Source organism: Seriola dumerili, unplaced genomic scaffold, assembly GCF_002260705.1.
Source record: "Seriola dumerili isolate Sdu_G_001 unplaced genomic scaffold, Sdu_1.0 BDQW01001344.1, whole genome shotgun sequence".
NCBI lineage: Eukaryota > Metazoa > Chordata > Actinopteri > Carangiformes > Carangidae > Seriola > Seriola dumerili.
This window is the reverse complement of record NW_019175599.1, coordinates 519,176-535,349: the sequence shown is the minus strand read 5'-3', so window position 1 is coordinate 535,349 and position 16,174 is coordinate 519,176. Positions and strand designations below refer to the sequence as shown.

At 39.6% G+C, this 16,174-nt stretch overlaps 1 protein-coding gene across 2 annotated transcripts; it reads left to right on the top strand.

Annotated features, from left to right (window-relative positions):
- The first annotated feature begins 1,037 nt into the window (after positions 1-1,037).
- LOC111238463 (acetylcholinesterase-like) lies at positions 1,038-11,103 on the top strand. Of its 2 annotated transcripts, none has more exons than XM_022767990.1 (10): positions 1,038-1,116; positions 2,340-2,648; positions 4,634-4,868; positions 5,184-5,316; positions 5,435-5,586; positions 6,203-6,389; positions 6,847-7,157; positions 9,255-9,464; positions 9,560-9,717; positions 10,249-11,103. In XM_022767990.1, exons 2-10 carry the CDS (start codon positions 2,348-2,350, stop codon positions 10,344-10,346), a joined length of 1,785 nt encoding a protein of 594 aa, XP_022623711.1. In that variant the 5' UTR covers positions 1,038-1,116; positions 2,340-2,347; the 3' UTR covers positions 10,347-11,103. The 2 variants fall into 2 exon arrangements, with proteins under 2 accessions (XP_022623711.1, XP_022623712.1); XM_022767991.1 differs by having other exon boundaries at positions 1,055-1,111.
- Positions 11,104-16,174: the final 5,071 nt, after the last annotated feature.

The following is a 16,174-nucleotide window of genomic DNA, read 5'->3' as shown; positions in this document are numbered from 1 at the left end:
ATGAAACTGATGTATAAAAGCTGTGCTCAACATCAGAGGAATTGTCAGACTTCTTGAACCCGCTTTGGTGAAAGAATTCTGTCCCTCTCTGACTCTGTTCATTGGCTTGTGTAATTTTTATGTAATCTGTTCATAATTTTTCTGTAATAAAATACTTAAAGCTTGGCGAAGTCTAATACGTTTATTTCTCAGCAGGAAATTATACAAATTTCCGCCACAGAAAACAAAAACCAAGATTTATGCTGGAACAATTGTGGCAATCAAAGTTCAAATTCAATTTTTTATGTTAAATTTCCTGTATGACCCATATCATGCTTGCTGGACAAAAGGACAGAACAACTGTGTTGGAGTAACTGCTGACCGACTCTGGATACTGGCCTGACTTTTCTAAGGATGCATGACTGGAGGAATACATGGACTTGCTGGAAAAAAAAAAAAAAACAATCTTGTACTTTATCCTTTTTTGTGGCTGTTGCTCTTGTTTTGTAATAAAGTGTTGTCTTTTTTGTTTCCCTTGGTAAATGTGTGCATAATTATGTTAAAAAGACTAAAAAAGCTCTCAATAACAACTGCTCCAGTGGTGACATTTAAATAACTGTTTGGGGCCCGAAGAGAGTAGAAGGAAAAAAAAGAAGCAAAGACTAAAAACAGGTCTGAAAAATGAACACAAATTTGTGTCCTCCCCCATTAATCATATCATGACCCCTTAAATTTAACTACTTAACTAGTTCCACCTCAACCTATGCTACAGTACAATACTGTTGCAACTGATCTGTACTAATAATCTAAAAAAGTAATGCAACTACAATAATATTACAGGTCCAAGGGGTATTTTCTCCAGGACTTTTACTTTAACTACATTTTGCTGCACTGGTACTCTTCTTTATTAAAAGAAAAACATTGCCGGTCAAATTACCTGTCTATAGTGTTTTCTCTTGATTAGCCTATAACTTATTAATACAGTGCTGATATCACATTGCAGTGGTAGCAACAGAAACTGTGGGTGGCGGACAGGGCTAGCCCAGGACAGAGGGATTCCGAGTCCACGCCTTCTTCACCCAATCACTGCTGCGTCCGCGCTCACCCCAGACAGACACAAACGGCACAACTGGTAAGGTAAGACGTCAATAAACCTTTATTTTATTTTATTTTTTATAAAGTTATCCTGGAAATTTCACCATCAATAACTGTTTTTTTTTTTGTTTTTTTTGTTTTTTTTTTTTAAGTCGCTGGTATGAATCTGTAGGTGCGTGCGTCTCCTTAAGATCCAGCTGTGCGCGGCTTTTACTCTGGAAGCTCTGCTGTTTGTTTAGTCTGTGTCTTTTTGAAAGTAAACCGGCTTCACGAGTCAACGTCGAATTGGTAACGGCCTTAAAGTTTCCAAATATTTAAGGATTATAATAAAACGCGACACACTTGCAGTGGGAATGACCCCCCACTCCTCACTCTTTCTTTCTCTCACACTCACACACACACACACACACACACACACACACACACACACACACACACACACGTGCCACTCTGCTGTAGTAGTATGTAAATTTGATACACAATTTGCTTTGCTAAAGGTGTGGGTTGAATGTAGTAAATCAACCTGCCAAATTATTCATTGCATCGCGCAAGTAAAGTACAGTAAGTTTTCCACAAGTGAATGCCTGAATGGTCCTGAGTCTAATTATGTCTTGTACAGTAAAAGTTATTTTTACTGCACAAGGCATAATTAATCCAACCATTTAATCCTGGTCCCTGATCCTTGAACCCAGTTCCATGAACCCTAAACACAGGACATGTACACTGTCATATATTTGTAGTAAATGTTGAAGGAAACTGTGATGTTCATGTAATCCGTATTTGGGGTGATACATATTAAATAAAGCATATTACTTATAGTTAGATAGAAATGGTGGACAGAGTGGTGGCAGAAGAAGAAGACAACATAAATTTTTTTTTTTTTTTTTTTAGATACCACCCTATACTGACCTGGGTTATGTTAGTGGTTATGAAAGCAATGAAATCCTTTACTGAAATAAAAGATACACCAAAAGGCATACATAGAAAGTACAGCATAGAAATACAACGAAACGTAAAAGTATAAGCCAATAAGTTCTTTGTAATTGAAGGAAATTGAAGGTGTCAGCATCCACAGTGCTGTATTGTAAAAGCTTGAAAACACAAAGCCAGTGTTTTCCATGTGTAAGACCATGTGTGCTGTGCTGGATAATCAGTTACATTACTGGTAATTATCTAATAAAATGTTTCAATCTAACAAGCTTCATTTAAACACGTAAATAATAATAATAATAAAGTGTTTGTGTGCGCATGCTTTCTCTACCCAGGATTTTCCATGGCGACAGTCTCTCCATCTACACACTTCACCATTCTCCTTCTGTTGCTTCATGTCCTGAGTGCATCACCTGTCACTCAAGATGACCTCGTAATCACTACGAAGCACGGTAAAGTTCAAGGGAAGTTGGTTTCAGTGCTGGGCGGTAATGTTAGAGCATTTCTCGGAGTTCCTTATGGAAAACCACCTCTGGGAAAACTGAGATTCAGAGCTCCAGAGCCAGCAGAGAGATGGGACGGGGTGAGAGACGCCACCAGATTCCCAAATTCCTGCTTCCAGTTGCCAGATAAGGCCTTTCCAGGTAGGATACATGTTTACATGGATGGACACAATGCATACGTGTAATGTTTACCACTGTGTACATACATACAGATGCACTCCCACGTATACTGTGTACTGTCAATTATTCAAGTGGGTCTTGTGCCAAAAGGTGGCTCAATATTTGAAAAATCCAGTACTTGACGACACCCAAGGTTATACAGAGGCCCCAAGACCCAAAGGACAGCTTGAACACTGAACTATTCAGAAGGCCATCAGAATTTTATTGGACATGTGTTGAACTCTCAGAATGAGCTAATGGAATGTGATAAGATAATCATTCCAGTCAGAATTTGAAATGCCTTAAAATTGGGGTGTTCACAATAGACAATAAATAATTATCAGAGTCGATGCAACAAATGTCAAGATTTAGTCTTGAACTTTTAGAATATTTCTAGTTCTGAAACCTTATATTTCCCAAATCTTACACTTCCCATAAAACATTGGCTGAGCGTTACTAAACATGACTAGTAAACTGATCTTCAGGTGCAGATTTAATGGACGGATCATTTAAGTTGAAACTTTGCTGAATGAGATGGAGTTGAATCTGGTTTAGTAGTGTGTCTGCTTGGATAACCAAAGTCTGAGAAGACACCAGACACCACTTTTCCAAAAAAACCTGCTAAGACTTGCAAACATCAGGCTTTTGTCTGCAATGGAAAAGGGTACAGTCAGCATTCACTCCCGGGTCAAATGACTCTGCAGTAGACAAGGGTATTTATCGGCTCCGGCTCTGATCGTAATTGATGCAAACACAACACCTGAGTGAACATGCTAATTTTCGCCCCTTTTCCGAGCTGTTACGTCTTTCAGAGCACAAACACTGCAAACAGACCTGACACCTGCCCAGCACGGTGCTGTTACGCCAGAAACACTGCTGCTACATGGTACGGGGATGAAAGAGTGAGCTGGAGCCCCAAAAAATGTTTCAAAAACACAAAATCACTGTTCAAAGCTTGTCACACGGTGGCTCTGACACGTACAGGAGCACCAACCCTGGGGAGATGCTACAGATCTGTTTTACCAGTCTGCACTACAGCTAGCAGCTCACTCTTTCTCCCCCACCGTCTGTGTCTGTGTGTGTGTGTGTGTGTGTGTGTGCTCTGTAATTGCATGTGATGACACTGGTCCCTGCACTTGTGTGTGTCCTCTCAGGCAAACTCAGCTGGCAGTGTAAAAGGAGTCAATCGCCTTTATTTGCGGGTTGACCCGTGTTCAAAACACCTGCTTATACCGGCTATTTTTGGCGTAAAAAGGGTACAAGTACATGCTTGAATGAAAGATGACTTTAAAAGGCCACTGTACTACTTCCAAGTAGGCATTTCTGTGGGGGCTGGCAGTTATATGAGACCATAACACACATATACTCACAGCCACACCCTAAACCTGATGTGTGAGTGAATGGTTTATTATTGTACTTGAGATGGTAATAAATCTTGGGAAACAATCCAAGTGTTTGGAGCCATTTTATCAGTTATCAGTTAAGCAAACAAAGACGTGCTTTCTTGAACACATTCATAAGCAGACATGCACAGACTGAATTGGAGCTGGGTCATGGATACATAGCTATTTACAGACACAGCCACCTGTCAGGGGTAGCTGGAAGGCCAGCTACGACCAGTGACAGGCATGTGTACAGAGAAAAACGCCCAAAACATACTCTAAAAATAGATATGACAACACAAATAGATATGGAAAGCAGGCAATGATGTCTGTTTCTGCTTGGGATAAAGCAGCACACATCAAAAAGAAAGAAAACAAAACAAAACAGGAATTAGTAGATCTATTTACTGTTTCTGTAACTGTTTGAGAGCTGTGGCTACATACTGTTATTTTAGCTAATGTCAAATCTCAAAATATTGTGTGTAATAAAAGATATAGAGGAACATAGATAAGAGTTTTTATCTGTTGTGTGAATGCAGTCTATCAATCTCTCTTGACAGTGATTAATATGATTATTCTTGCCAGGGTTCAAAGGTGCAGAGATGTGGAACCCAAACACTCCTCTGAGTGAGGACTGTCTCTACCTGAACGTCTGGTCCCCACATTTCAATAAAACCCAGCCTCAGCCCGCACCACTGGCTCCTGTCCTCGTCTGGATCTACGGAGGGGCGTTCACTGCAGGAACGTCCTCTTTGGACATTTATGACGGCCGCTTCCTGAGTAAATCTGAGGGTGTTGTTGTAGTGTCAATGAATTACAGGTAAGATCTGATGTAAGCTGAAAATGTGAAATACTGTCAATGAGTCATTATAGTTACTGTAGGTAAATGGAAACGCAGCCTAGCCTGAAGTGTGACACTGGATTCTCGCCTGCTCGACAAAAAATGCCAGTTGGTTTGAAAGCTTTGCTAAGACATTTGTAAATAGTAAAGTCCTATACTACTATACTGTATTCAATAACCTTCTTTGTACTTATTTAGATTACCATTGAATCTATGATTGTAAGAGAATGTGTCATTTATCCTCAGTTAAATGTTTTGAACATGTTTCCTCATTCTTCTGATTATCAATGACAGAGTTGGAGCTTTTGGTTTCCTGTCTCTTCCTGACAACAAGGACATCCGAGGCAATGCGGGTCTGCTGGACCAGCGCTTAGCCCTCCAGTGGGTGGCCAATAATATTGCTGCTTTTGGAGGTGATCCTTCCAAGGTAACTTTTTTTTTCCCTATCTAAAATCAGGATTTCCATTATCTAAATTATTATTTTTTTTATTGTTTAAACAAAGAATAAAACAAGCTGTGGGGTTTTGATTTGCTGTTGTGTCCAGGTGACTCTGTTTGGGGAGAGTGCTGGCTCAGGATCTGTGGGCTTCCACCTGCTGTCTCCAGGTAGCCATGGTCTTTTTCACAGGGCTGTGATGGAGAGTGGCTCTCCCAATGCACCCTGGGGCACACTCAGCCAAACTGAGTCCTGGGACAGGTACTGTGTATATACATGTATGTTTCATTGTGAGTCTTTACTTATACGTAATATACGTTAGTCTGGCGCTTCACCGCCATGAAATTTTGCCATGAAACATTCGATGCCCCCAGGGGTGAATCCGAATGACTTTGATGATGCCTTGACTTTGTGTGTAGCACCACCAGTTCAGTTCAGTGAAATGTCTTAACTACTGTTAGATGGATTGCAAAGAAATTATGTACAGACATTTGAGGTGCCCTGACTTTGAATCCTGAAGAGTTCTGCTTCACTGCCACCAGCAGGCCAAAGTTTCCACTTATCCTGAGATATACGCATCTCTCCGTCTACTATGTGGATTGGCACATATTTTTTGTGCAGACATCATGGTTCCCAAATAATGTATCCTTATGATCTTGGCAATCCCCTGAAATGATTGCTCTAGAGCCACTATGAGGCTGACATTTGTTTTATTTGAAGTGAAATGTCTTCCCAACTAATGGATGTATCGCCATGAAATTTAGTATATCATCCACAATCACCTCTCTTTTGTACCCTCTTGTCCTATCCTCTCTCACATTCCTCTTTATCCCTTCTTTTACTGATTGGCTTGCTCCCTTTCTTTGTCAATATCCAGGGCCCTGAGGCTGGCATCATCACTGAAGTGTCCCACGTCTCCTCCAGGTCAACTGGAAGCTTGTCTGCAGAAGGCTGATCCTGACGAAATCACACAAAAGCAATATAATGCTCCCGCACAGCCTTCAATCTTAGGCGTACTCTTTGTCCCTGTTGTTGATGGGGACTTCCTACCAGATAAACCTGAAGTAGGTGTATGTGTTTGTACATTTTCACTATCTTATCTCTGAGGAAGCAAAACCCAGTTGCTCAGTTTAGAGGGATGTGCAGTTTTAGTGGTGTGAAGGCAAAACAACATGAAGGCATCAAAGATAAAACTAACATTGTCCAAAAGATGAATTCTTAACTGTCTATATGTAGTTTGATCACCCGCTGTTACAACAGCATTTTAATCCCTATATTTCCAGCTGCCACACATGGAAAAATACACTGAAATTCAGATGACATAATATTTGTAACCTGAAGTAGAGGAAGTCAAACAAACTTAAACTTCAACCAACTGTAGCCTAGTTGCTCACTGGGTACTTACAGCAGCCCAAGACAAAAATGTTGCAGTCCCATGTTAACATTGGAGTATCAGCTTTATTTAAATCTTGTACAACATCCTGTATCATAAACACCAAATTATCTTTTTTTTCCCTCCAGGTGTTGCTGAGTAGCGGTAAGCTCCCAAAGAAAGAGGTGCTGCTTGGCTTAAACAAGGACGAAGGGACCTACTTCCTAATTTATGGAGTGCCTGGATATAACCTCAGTGGTCAGAGTCTCATTACCAGAGAGCAGTTCCTTAAAGGAGTAGACCTTATAATGGAAGAAAAAAGTAACATCACAAGGGAGGCGGCCATTTTCCAGTACACTGATTGGACAGATGAGGAAAACAAGATGAGAAACCGCGATTTTCTGGGTAGTGTGGTTGGAGACCAGCATTTCGTTTGTCCTGTGATAGAGTTCGCTCAAAGGTAAAGGAAAATTCTGCATATTAATGATGTGGTCCGATTTGTAGCTATAAGGAATGACCCCAAAGAAAATTCCAGAAGTGGATTGAGAAGGAAGGTTTTGTGCTCTAGTAGAAAATATTCAGGGAAAAGATAATTTTTTTTTCTTATCTGGTTGTTACGTGGTATTCAGACTAAAAACAACCCTGTGTTAAAGAGGAACTACGAAGGGCTGCATCAGAGGGTTTCTGGCTTGTATACAGGAGACAGAATTTTCAGTTTAATTAGAAAACTTGATTGGTGGGGAACATGCATACAACATATACACACACACACACACACACACACACACACACACACACACGCGCACAGGCTGGAGTGACTCTCCCAGCTGATATGTGAGCACCTGGGGATTCTAGCAGCAAAAGTTATCTAGGCTGCTCTGCTTTCCCTTTTTCCCCATCATGAATCTAATCTGGATAAGCAGCTAGAAAATGGATGGATGGATATGGATCTTATTATGTGAATATGTGAATCATGACGAATATCAAGTATTTTGCTTCATTAATCACAGACAATGATAATTGTTCCGAGGAGGAGTTATAGCATTAGCATAAAGACTGAAATTAAAGTCTCAGTTGCTCAATTTCTTCTTGTTTCCACAAACTAAAAGTCAGAAATGATCCAGGAGGCAATTCAAATAGACAACCGACACGAACAAAGACCAATATTGCAAATTTGCACCAATAACACTACATAAATGTAACGCTGTCATGAACACATTTTTTAAACGTAAACGCCTATGTTCATCAGCACAAATTAGGACAGACTGGTATGCATGTTTCCACACCAGTAACAAGAAGCCTCATATTAAAGGCGGGCAGTATTAAAAGTTTAGGCTGTCATAGTAAGCAGGCACTAATAAAGAACAACAACACAACAAGCATGATGCAGCATTGGTGCATATGTTAATTGAGAATTACTATTAAAAACGAAACACTACACATACCAGTTTACATTCAACAAGTAAAAGTAAACAATAAAGACTAAACTGAAACGAGCAAACCCGCTCTGGAAACGAACTGAAACTAAACAAAAATTAAAAACGAAATAGAAATAGAAATAAAAACTAATGAAAAATACAATAGAATAATAACTCTGGTGCAGCGCTCGGGGCAGGGGCAATAATGAGTCACAGTTTCTTTATGAAGTCTGGGGACTGCAGTGCTGACTTCATTTCGTCTTGCTGCTCTCCTCGTTTCCTCATCCACATGTCTCATCTAGTCCCAGCCAAAAATGTCCATCTCACTGCGCACATTTGAACAGGCCACGAAATGAATGTAAATCATGAAAGAGAATAGCCGCTGAGATCATTACTGATTACTTCACACCTACACTGTTGAGTACATTGTACATCATTAGCAACTATATCTTGATCTCGCCTCTTCGCACCTGTTGCCACAAAATGTAGGAATGTACGAAATCAGCGCTGAAGTGATCCAAATGATGCATTCCATCAAATGCTTCTATTGCCGCAAGTGCAACACAGAGAGACAGAAGAAAAAGCTTCTTTCCTCATGCCATCAGGATGGTGAACTCTGACCTCTCTGAAGAGTTTGTACCAACCTGCTCATTGCATATTAATGCTCATTGGGACATTTTATTCATAATTTCCTATAAAGCTTAGTTTTCACACTCACCGCACATCCAACAACTCTGCACAGCGGTTTATATTATGATGAAATAGAATGTTACAACTCTGAAAAGTTATCACTCTGGCAGTCATTTTATAGCTTGTCATAAGGAGCTCAATGTAAACAGTAGAAATAAGAAGTTCACCTTAAATAGTAAAATAATCTCAGTGATGTACGGGGAAAATTGCACTTGCAGTTATTCGACAGGTCAATGCAGTGCCTTGCTGGTTAATATACTGTGCTGTGCTGCAGCACAAGTTGAGGCTGCTTTTCTTGGTTCAACTTGTGCTGCTTGGCACACAGTCAGTGATTTGCTCATTTCTTGTGATTGTTCCAGCACATGCAGCATGTTTGTCTTTTATTTTCTCTAATTCACCCGACCTAGAGAAGTACAAAAATAGCTCAATATTGTCCATTTCTTTTCCAGGTACTCACAAGGAGGGGGTAAGACATTCCTATATTTATTTGACCACCGGTCCTCCGTCAATCCATGGCCAGGATGGATGGGTGTTATGCACGGCTATGAGATTGAATTTGTCTTTGGGATGCCTCTAAATGCATCCCTAGGATACACGAAGAATGAAGTGAACATGACTAAGAAGATCATGAAACACCTGGCCAACTTTGCCCGAACAGGGTACGCATAATCACACAGTCAATCAGTCTCTCAAACAGTCTGAGGACCTCTCATGACACGGCTGAAATGTCTTGATTGGCTTTTGTTTTTGTCAGGAATCCAGGGATTGATGGAGCTAACTGGCCCGTTTTCACCCCTGAGAAGCAGGACTATGTTACTCTGAACTACAACCCTCCGGAACACAAGACGATGATGAGAGCTCAAGAGTGTCGTCTCTGGAACAAATTATTACCAAATGTACAGAGAGTCTCAGGTTAGACACGCACCAACAATCTCTCCACCACTCTATCTCTCTATCTATGTCCGTCTCTCTCACACAGACACACACACACACACACACACAAACACACACACACACACAAAAGTCAACACGCACACTCTATAGTTTTCTGTGGTAGGAGGCATTGCGTCAGGCTCTGCCAGGGAGGCGTTTTGCCTTGTTTAGCCTGTGGAGGAGATTCGTATCCAGGCTTGCTCCCCCTCCGCTTCACCACAGGGCTGGAGGTCTGAGTGGGAGGAGAGGAGGGTCAGTCATCACTTCACTGAACACTGATCACACACAGGGTGAACAATACTCATACACCTCTCCACTGAGCTCATTAGTCACTCACACCACACATCTGCACATTTGCACATGTAGAGGATTTGGAAACACGCAAAGCAATGTCTACTGCTCTCTTATCCAAATTACACCATGCAACTTTACGTCCACTACAGTTGTTTCTATCCTCATGCAAGGTAATGAAATAAAAATCTCTCTCTCTCTCTCTCTCTCTCCCCACAGATGAGCTCCAGTCCTGTAATAAAGCAGGTGGGATTATACTCAACTGTAATTACAAATTCCTCCTTGTTTTACTGGTTACCTGTTTACTGCTTTATTAGAGCGAAGAGACCTACCGTTCATACAGTTTACATAAATAAGTAGTGGGCAGAAAGAATTAACAAAACTACTACTATTGTAAACTTTATATCTGATTACTGCATTTCTTGTCAAATGAACTGATTTTTGCCGTATTGAATCAGCGGCGGAATATGTTTATCAATATTATTGAACCTTTATTACTAACATGTAAGCAGTACTTTAATGTTGAAGTTGGTCTGGGTAGATAATTCTAACAGCTTTGTAATAATGTCGGGTATATTAATCTGTAACAATGCATCATATTTTAAAAACTAATCACATGTTTTCCATGTTAAAACTTAATCTGAGAAGCAACTAACACTACCTTACACTACTTTACACTCTGCCTTTTAGTGTAGTGTAAAGTATGTATTTAAAGTTTTTATTTACAGAATTTAAAGTCAACCAAATACAACACTGGCGAAGGCAGGTACTGGCACTACACAATGCACAACAACCAGACAGTGGCTAACCCAGCTACAGGTGCCATTTTTTCCCACTTGTTCATCTCTGTTCAAACTGGGCATATACATAATTGGTGTAAATTTATATTTTTAAACAATCCAATTTTGGAACTTCCCTCCACTTTAGAAGAATTTAGTTTTTCATGTCTAGTAGACGACATCATACTATCACAAAAACAATCAGGGATTATTGCAGTCATTATTAAAGGCTTTGTATTGATCATTAAATATGTGGATATAAGGTTGATTAACACTGTGGTGTTATTTAAATCAATAAAGTTTTTTTTAATCTATCTAATTTTTATGTATTATGATGGATGATTTAATGTTTGTGATAGACACTCACAATTTTTTACTCTTCTATGTTGGACATGGGGTCATTATGAGTCATTATGTGTAGTTTGTATGAACAAAAGATAAAAAAAAGGCTATTTCAATGTTTATTTAAATTTTAAATCAGATTTCTTTAAATAATCAATAACCAACAAATCCAAGAGAAATCAGGTGTTGGCAGAAACATTGTTCATTAACTGAAGTTGCATAATCAGCAGCTCATTGGGAATTTTCTTCATCATTTCACTTTCTATTAACAGAGACATTTTCTGAGCTGCGCAGCGGTCAGTGTGTTCATGCAGTAAGAAAGACGTCAAGTTCGAAAATCTGCACGAGCACTAGTCAGTCCTGTCATACGCACAGGAAGCACCAAAACGCATCACATCACAATCAACACGAATTATTTTTCGTGTCAAAGGCAAACAATCTAGTAGCTGTCCATTGCTGAATGATATTTATTCTTGTCATCAGAAGTGTTTCACAGTTTAGTATACTGTGTTATTGCTCCTCGCTCTGTCATTGAAGACAGTAATGTGATAATAAACAGTGTCACCAAGCAAAGGTCAGACTGTTGATACAAAAAGCTAATGAGATGTTAGAGAGAAATGAACTGCTTTGGTTGAATGACCTTGAATGCTATTTAAAATCCTTGGGTGCGAAAGTAATTACATTGTTTGAGGATCTGGTACAAAGTGTGTGTGTGTGTGTGTGTGTGTGTGTGTGTGTGTTCGGAAGTGGGGGGTATTTTAAGTATTTGTATGAAGTTAGAAACAACTGTGATATGACTCCATCATGTTATTTTGTATCTACGGGTGTTTGTAGCAACTGATGTGTTTTTTTTTTTTTCCTGCTAAGATGAACTCGTTAAATGCCAAGCAATTTATTTTTGTCATAATCTGTTTGAATCTTTATCCTTCCCCACCACCACGGATACACACACACACACACACACACACACACACACACACACACACACACACACACACACACACACTCTCCTATACAAACTTAAAGTTGAGAATGCTGTTCTCTTCGTGACCTTTTAAAGTGACTGTTGCTGACCATTGTTTAAATGATGGGGGTGTGTGTGTGTGTGCCTGTGTCTGACGCAGTTAAAGGAAAAGACAGAAAGTAAGATAATGAGAGCAGGAAAGTTGCCAAAGGAGCATGTTTAGCAAAGAACATCAGTTGAGACTTGACAACGTTAGGAGTGATATCACCACACCCTTGTTTTGTAAAACATTTGGTATTTTCCAGGGAGAAAAACAAAGTTTTCAATGTGACTCATACATAATGGATATAGATAAAGACAGTGAGGTGGCGCAAGAGGGAGGGTGAGGGAGATTAAGAAAGAGAGGATGAGAAAGGGACAATAAGAAAGATAACTACAAAGAGAAAGTAGAAGACAAAGGGCGATCTTTAAATGAACATAAGGAAGTCTTTGGAGGCACAGGAGTTATTTCAGACTTGGCTTAACATCTTCTCTATGTTTAGGAGATGCACCTCTCTTTTCATGATCAAGAGAGGTGAGGTCATGACAAAAAAAAAAACTAGACAACTCTTTAATCTTTCCTCAATTTTCTTCTTAAATGGCAATGATACAGCTGGAGAGACGGGTTATTGCATCTGTTCTGTATTTTAGTGGCTCAGCATGTGCCACAGTGAGACAGGTAGAGTAGGGGGAGTGTCACCAGCTAGCCTAAAGCCACAGCAGAATTTTTGTCTTCGAGACCTTTCCAAAACCACAAAAACTGAATAAACAGTACAGGTAAGCCTGCGCCATCACTGTATGTGTGTGAATAAGAAGTGCCGTTCCCTGCTCAGGTAGAAAAAGTACTACATGCTGTAAATGCACTTTATTTACATTAGTGCAATAAACACATCCTGAGTGGTGATTCACTGACATGTGAATCATGAGTCCAACAGATATTCGATATTTGTGTTGTTACATTTTACAGTTGCTGTGAGACATAATTAGATCCAGTTAAGTCGCAGCAATGTAGGCTCAGAGCAAATATACTAAAAACAAATGCTGGTGAAGGTCATGAAAATGACAACACAAAGGACAGGTTTGGCTTTTGGCATGCTTAGACTTTCCAACTAGTACTAAACACAACGTACAGCTGATGCTAAAGGGGGTTTGTTAAGTTTTGCTTATATTTGGTCAGAAAACAAAAAGAAAATAGGACTGGACTGGACCGAAGTGGTGCAGCGACTGACACAATGCTAGCATGGCTAGAAAACAAAAACAAACAGTAAACTGACATTATTTAGGTGCTAAAAGGTCTTATTCTGAGAGTTAGTACATGATGGCAACATTCCAAACTGTATCTACAATGTGGATATTGACAGAGGTGAGAACATTTATAAGTGAAGCCGTCTTGCATGTTCATTCTACCTCTTGAGTCAAGTCGTTCTTATATCCTTTGTTGTTTGAGGAGTTCAGGGTTGTGATTCGATATTTTCTAAGCTTATGACAGTGACTGATGAACAGCTGCTTCACAGGAGGTTAGTTGTTTTGACTCATGTCAGTGCCACAGTTTAGTTCTCAGACATGACACTTTGAGACAGATGTCAGGGGGTGAGCTGTGATTAATGCGCATGACAGTGACAGCTTCATTAATTAAGAGAACAACACCTCCCACTGTGTGTCATGTGAAATTACTATTACCAACCCCCAGGCGTAGTCAAGGCCGAACACGTTGTCAAAAGAATGGCAATGCTTGATGTGAAAGACTAACAACATTTGTTTCACGAGGCAGCAACGTGTGGGGAGTTTTCAAAAAACATTGCGATCCTGAAAAAAAGGTAGCCATTCGAAATGACATCTGAAGCGTTGCATGAAATTTAAATTCTCAATGGAATGCCACTGACAGCATTTCTGTTTCCCAATATCTCTTAACCTTATTGCTTCATATAATGTATTCAAACCTTTAATAAAGTGGGTTAAATATTATGCCCTTTGAATTCCAATTTTGATCATCGACAGCTGACACTGCAATAAAATGAAAACAGAAAATCTTCCATGACTATAGGACTCAATGTGACTGGTTGATTCAATTCAGTTGGACTGATTAATGTACATCCTCCAAGATCTCTGTTGCTTATCAGGTCATAAGTTCAAGTAGTGGAGTCCACGTCCCTTCTTCCTGACAGACTTCCTTGAGTTCCCTTCCAGACGTATATCCTGACCGAATGAGAGATGTCCTGCTTCCAGTGAGCCCCCATATCTCATTAGCTCTTCCTAGTTCACCATCCAAAAGCACGCACCTACCTGGCATCCTTGCCAGGTGCCTTTTCCACTGCAAAAAGCTCATCATCTCTGAAATCGCTTGACTCTGAGGTACTGGTACTATTGCAACAGTGGTGAAATGCTGATGAAGCTGAAAACATCAGCCAACATTTTCATAATAGGCTGTTTAGGTAATTTGGTCATTTTTCAATTAGAAACTTTATAACTATTTTATATTTATATATCTATATGTGTAGATAGAATGATGAGGAAGGGATTGAACTAATTTCCACATATATTGTCTCTTCATTTTATTTATGAATTCAGAAGTTTTTGGGTTTTTTTTTTTGTTTTTTTAAACTTTGTAGCCCTGATTGTGGTTTGCATACACTAAGGGCCTTTAGGTGTTTCCTAAAATATGCCTCAATAAAGTATTGCTGGAAATTAGCTTTAGCATTTTAGCACTTCCAGTTCCTTTGTCCCAAAGACTATTTCTTTTTTGAGGGTTTTTGGTAAGATGCCTGAAATAAGGTCTGTGCTTAACACAAACTCAAGACAGTATTATCTTTTATTCTACAACATAAAATACATCAATAAATACCCCAGTCGTGATTTTTTTAAGCTTTCCATTGCTTCAGAAGGGCCAGTAGCTAACAAGGGACTAAATGAAGTTGGGGATGTCAGGCCGAACACAAAAACCAATCTACTCAACAGTCCACCTCGACAGCCTTGTTGTGTTTTGTAAGAGGCCTTCTGTAGAAGAGGTAAGTGTACCAAATCAAACTATGGGTTGGAAGTTTGGTGGTGGTGACAATGAAGCCATGTGACTGAGTTCATTTATAACCTAACATTAGCTTTTAACATCTAGCGATTGTATTTAGGCTTGAAAAATCATAAAGGTGCTGTTCATTTGTTAAGATTATCGTGCTGAACAAAACATGTAAGTATCAAAAGCTTTTGTTTGTCACAGACCTTATTTTCTGCAATGATCCAAAAGCCACTGTAAAAATCCCATTGGCTTTTTGCCAAGGGAACCAGGGTGACACTAACTTCCGGGTTGGCCTACAAACATGTCATTCCTGCAGCACTCTATATGAATGATCACTGAGCATTTGTTATTCATGCCCCTTAGCTGGAGACCAGCAAAATCAGTATTGCTTCTGGAAAAACTCGTTAATATCATCTATTTTGTTTTTTCGACGACCTTTTCAGTACGTTATTATTGTCCTTTTAGCATTTGTTCCGTATTTTTGCCTCTTTAGCAAGTCTCTTTGCTTCTTTAAGTCCAGTATGTGTCTGCTCTATGATGTATGTTGAACTACGCCGAAACCATACTGTACCTTTATAAAGTACTTCATTGTGGAATCTACAACAATCACTCATGTTTTTTAGACCAACTCTTTAGTCTTCTACACTTACTTCTACCAGATTCCACATGCCCAAGGCTGTTCCTGAAAACTTAGCTTGTAATACTAATGTTGTCTTCCTTCCCTTCTGCATGTACAGTGATAGCAGAGACGGACGGACACAGGGTGGTTGAGGTGTTTGCACTGATACATGCGCTTGCTCTGAAGATAAGTTGATTTCTGGTCCAACAAAAGCAAATAATGAAACCAGAGGGAGGGATATAGATACAGGAAGAGAATCAGTTACTAATGCACTGGACTGTGTTCAAAATGACACAATGTTATCCTTTACTGTGAAACTCAAATGCAAAGCGAATGAAAGCATAGTGGATGCAAGGGCTTGGTAATTTCCCACTTTTTTCAACAACAAATGT

Bases quoted from the DNA above. Each gene is read 5' to 3' on its own strand.
- LOC111238463 (XM_022767990.1), top strand. From the start codon at position 2,348: ATGGCGACAGTCTCTCCATCTACACACTTCACCATTCTCCTTCTGTTG. The intron at 4,869-5,183 runs GTAAGATCTGAT...TATCAATGACAG, and splicing joins GTAGTGTCAATGAATTACAG to AGTTGGAGCTTTTGGTTTCC. The intron at 6,390-6,846 runs GTAGGTGTATGT...TTTTCCCTCCAG, and splicing joins TCCTACCAGATAAACCTGAA to GTGTTGCTGAGTAGCGGTAA.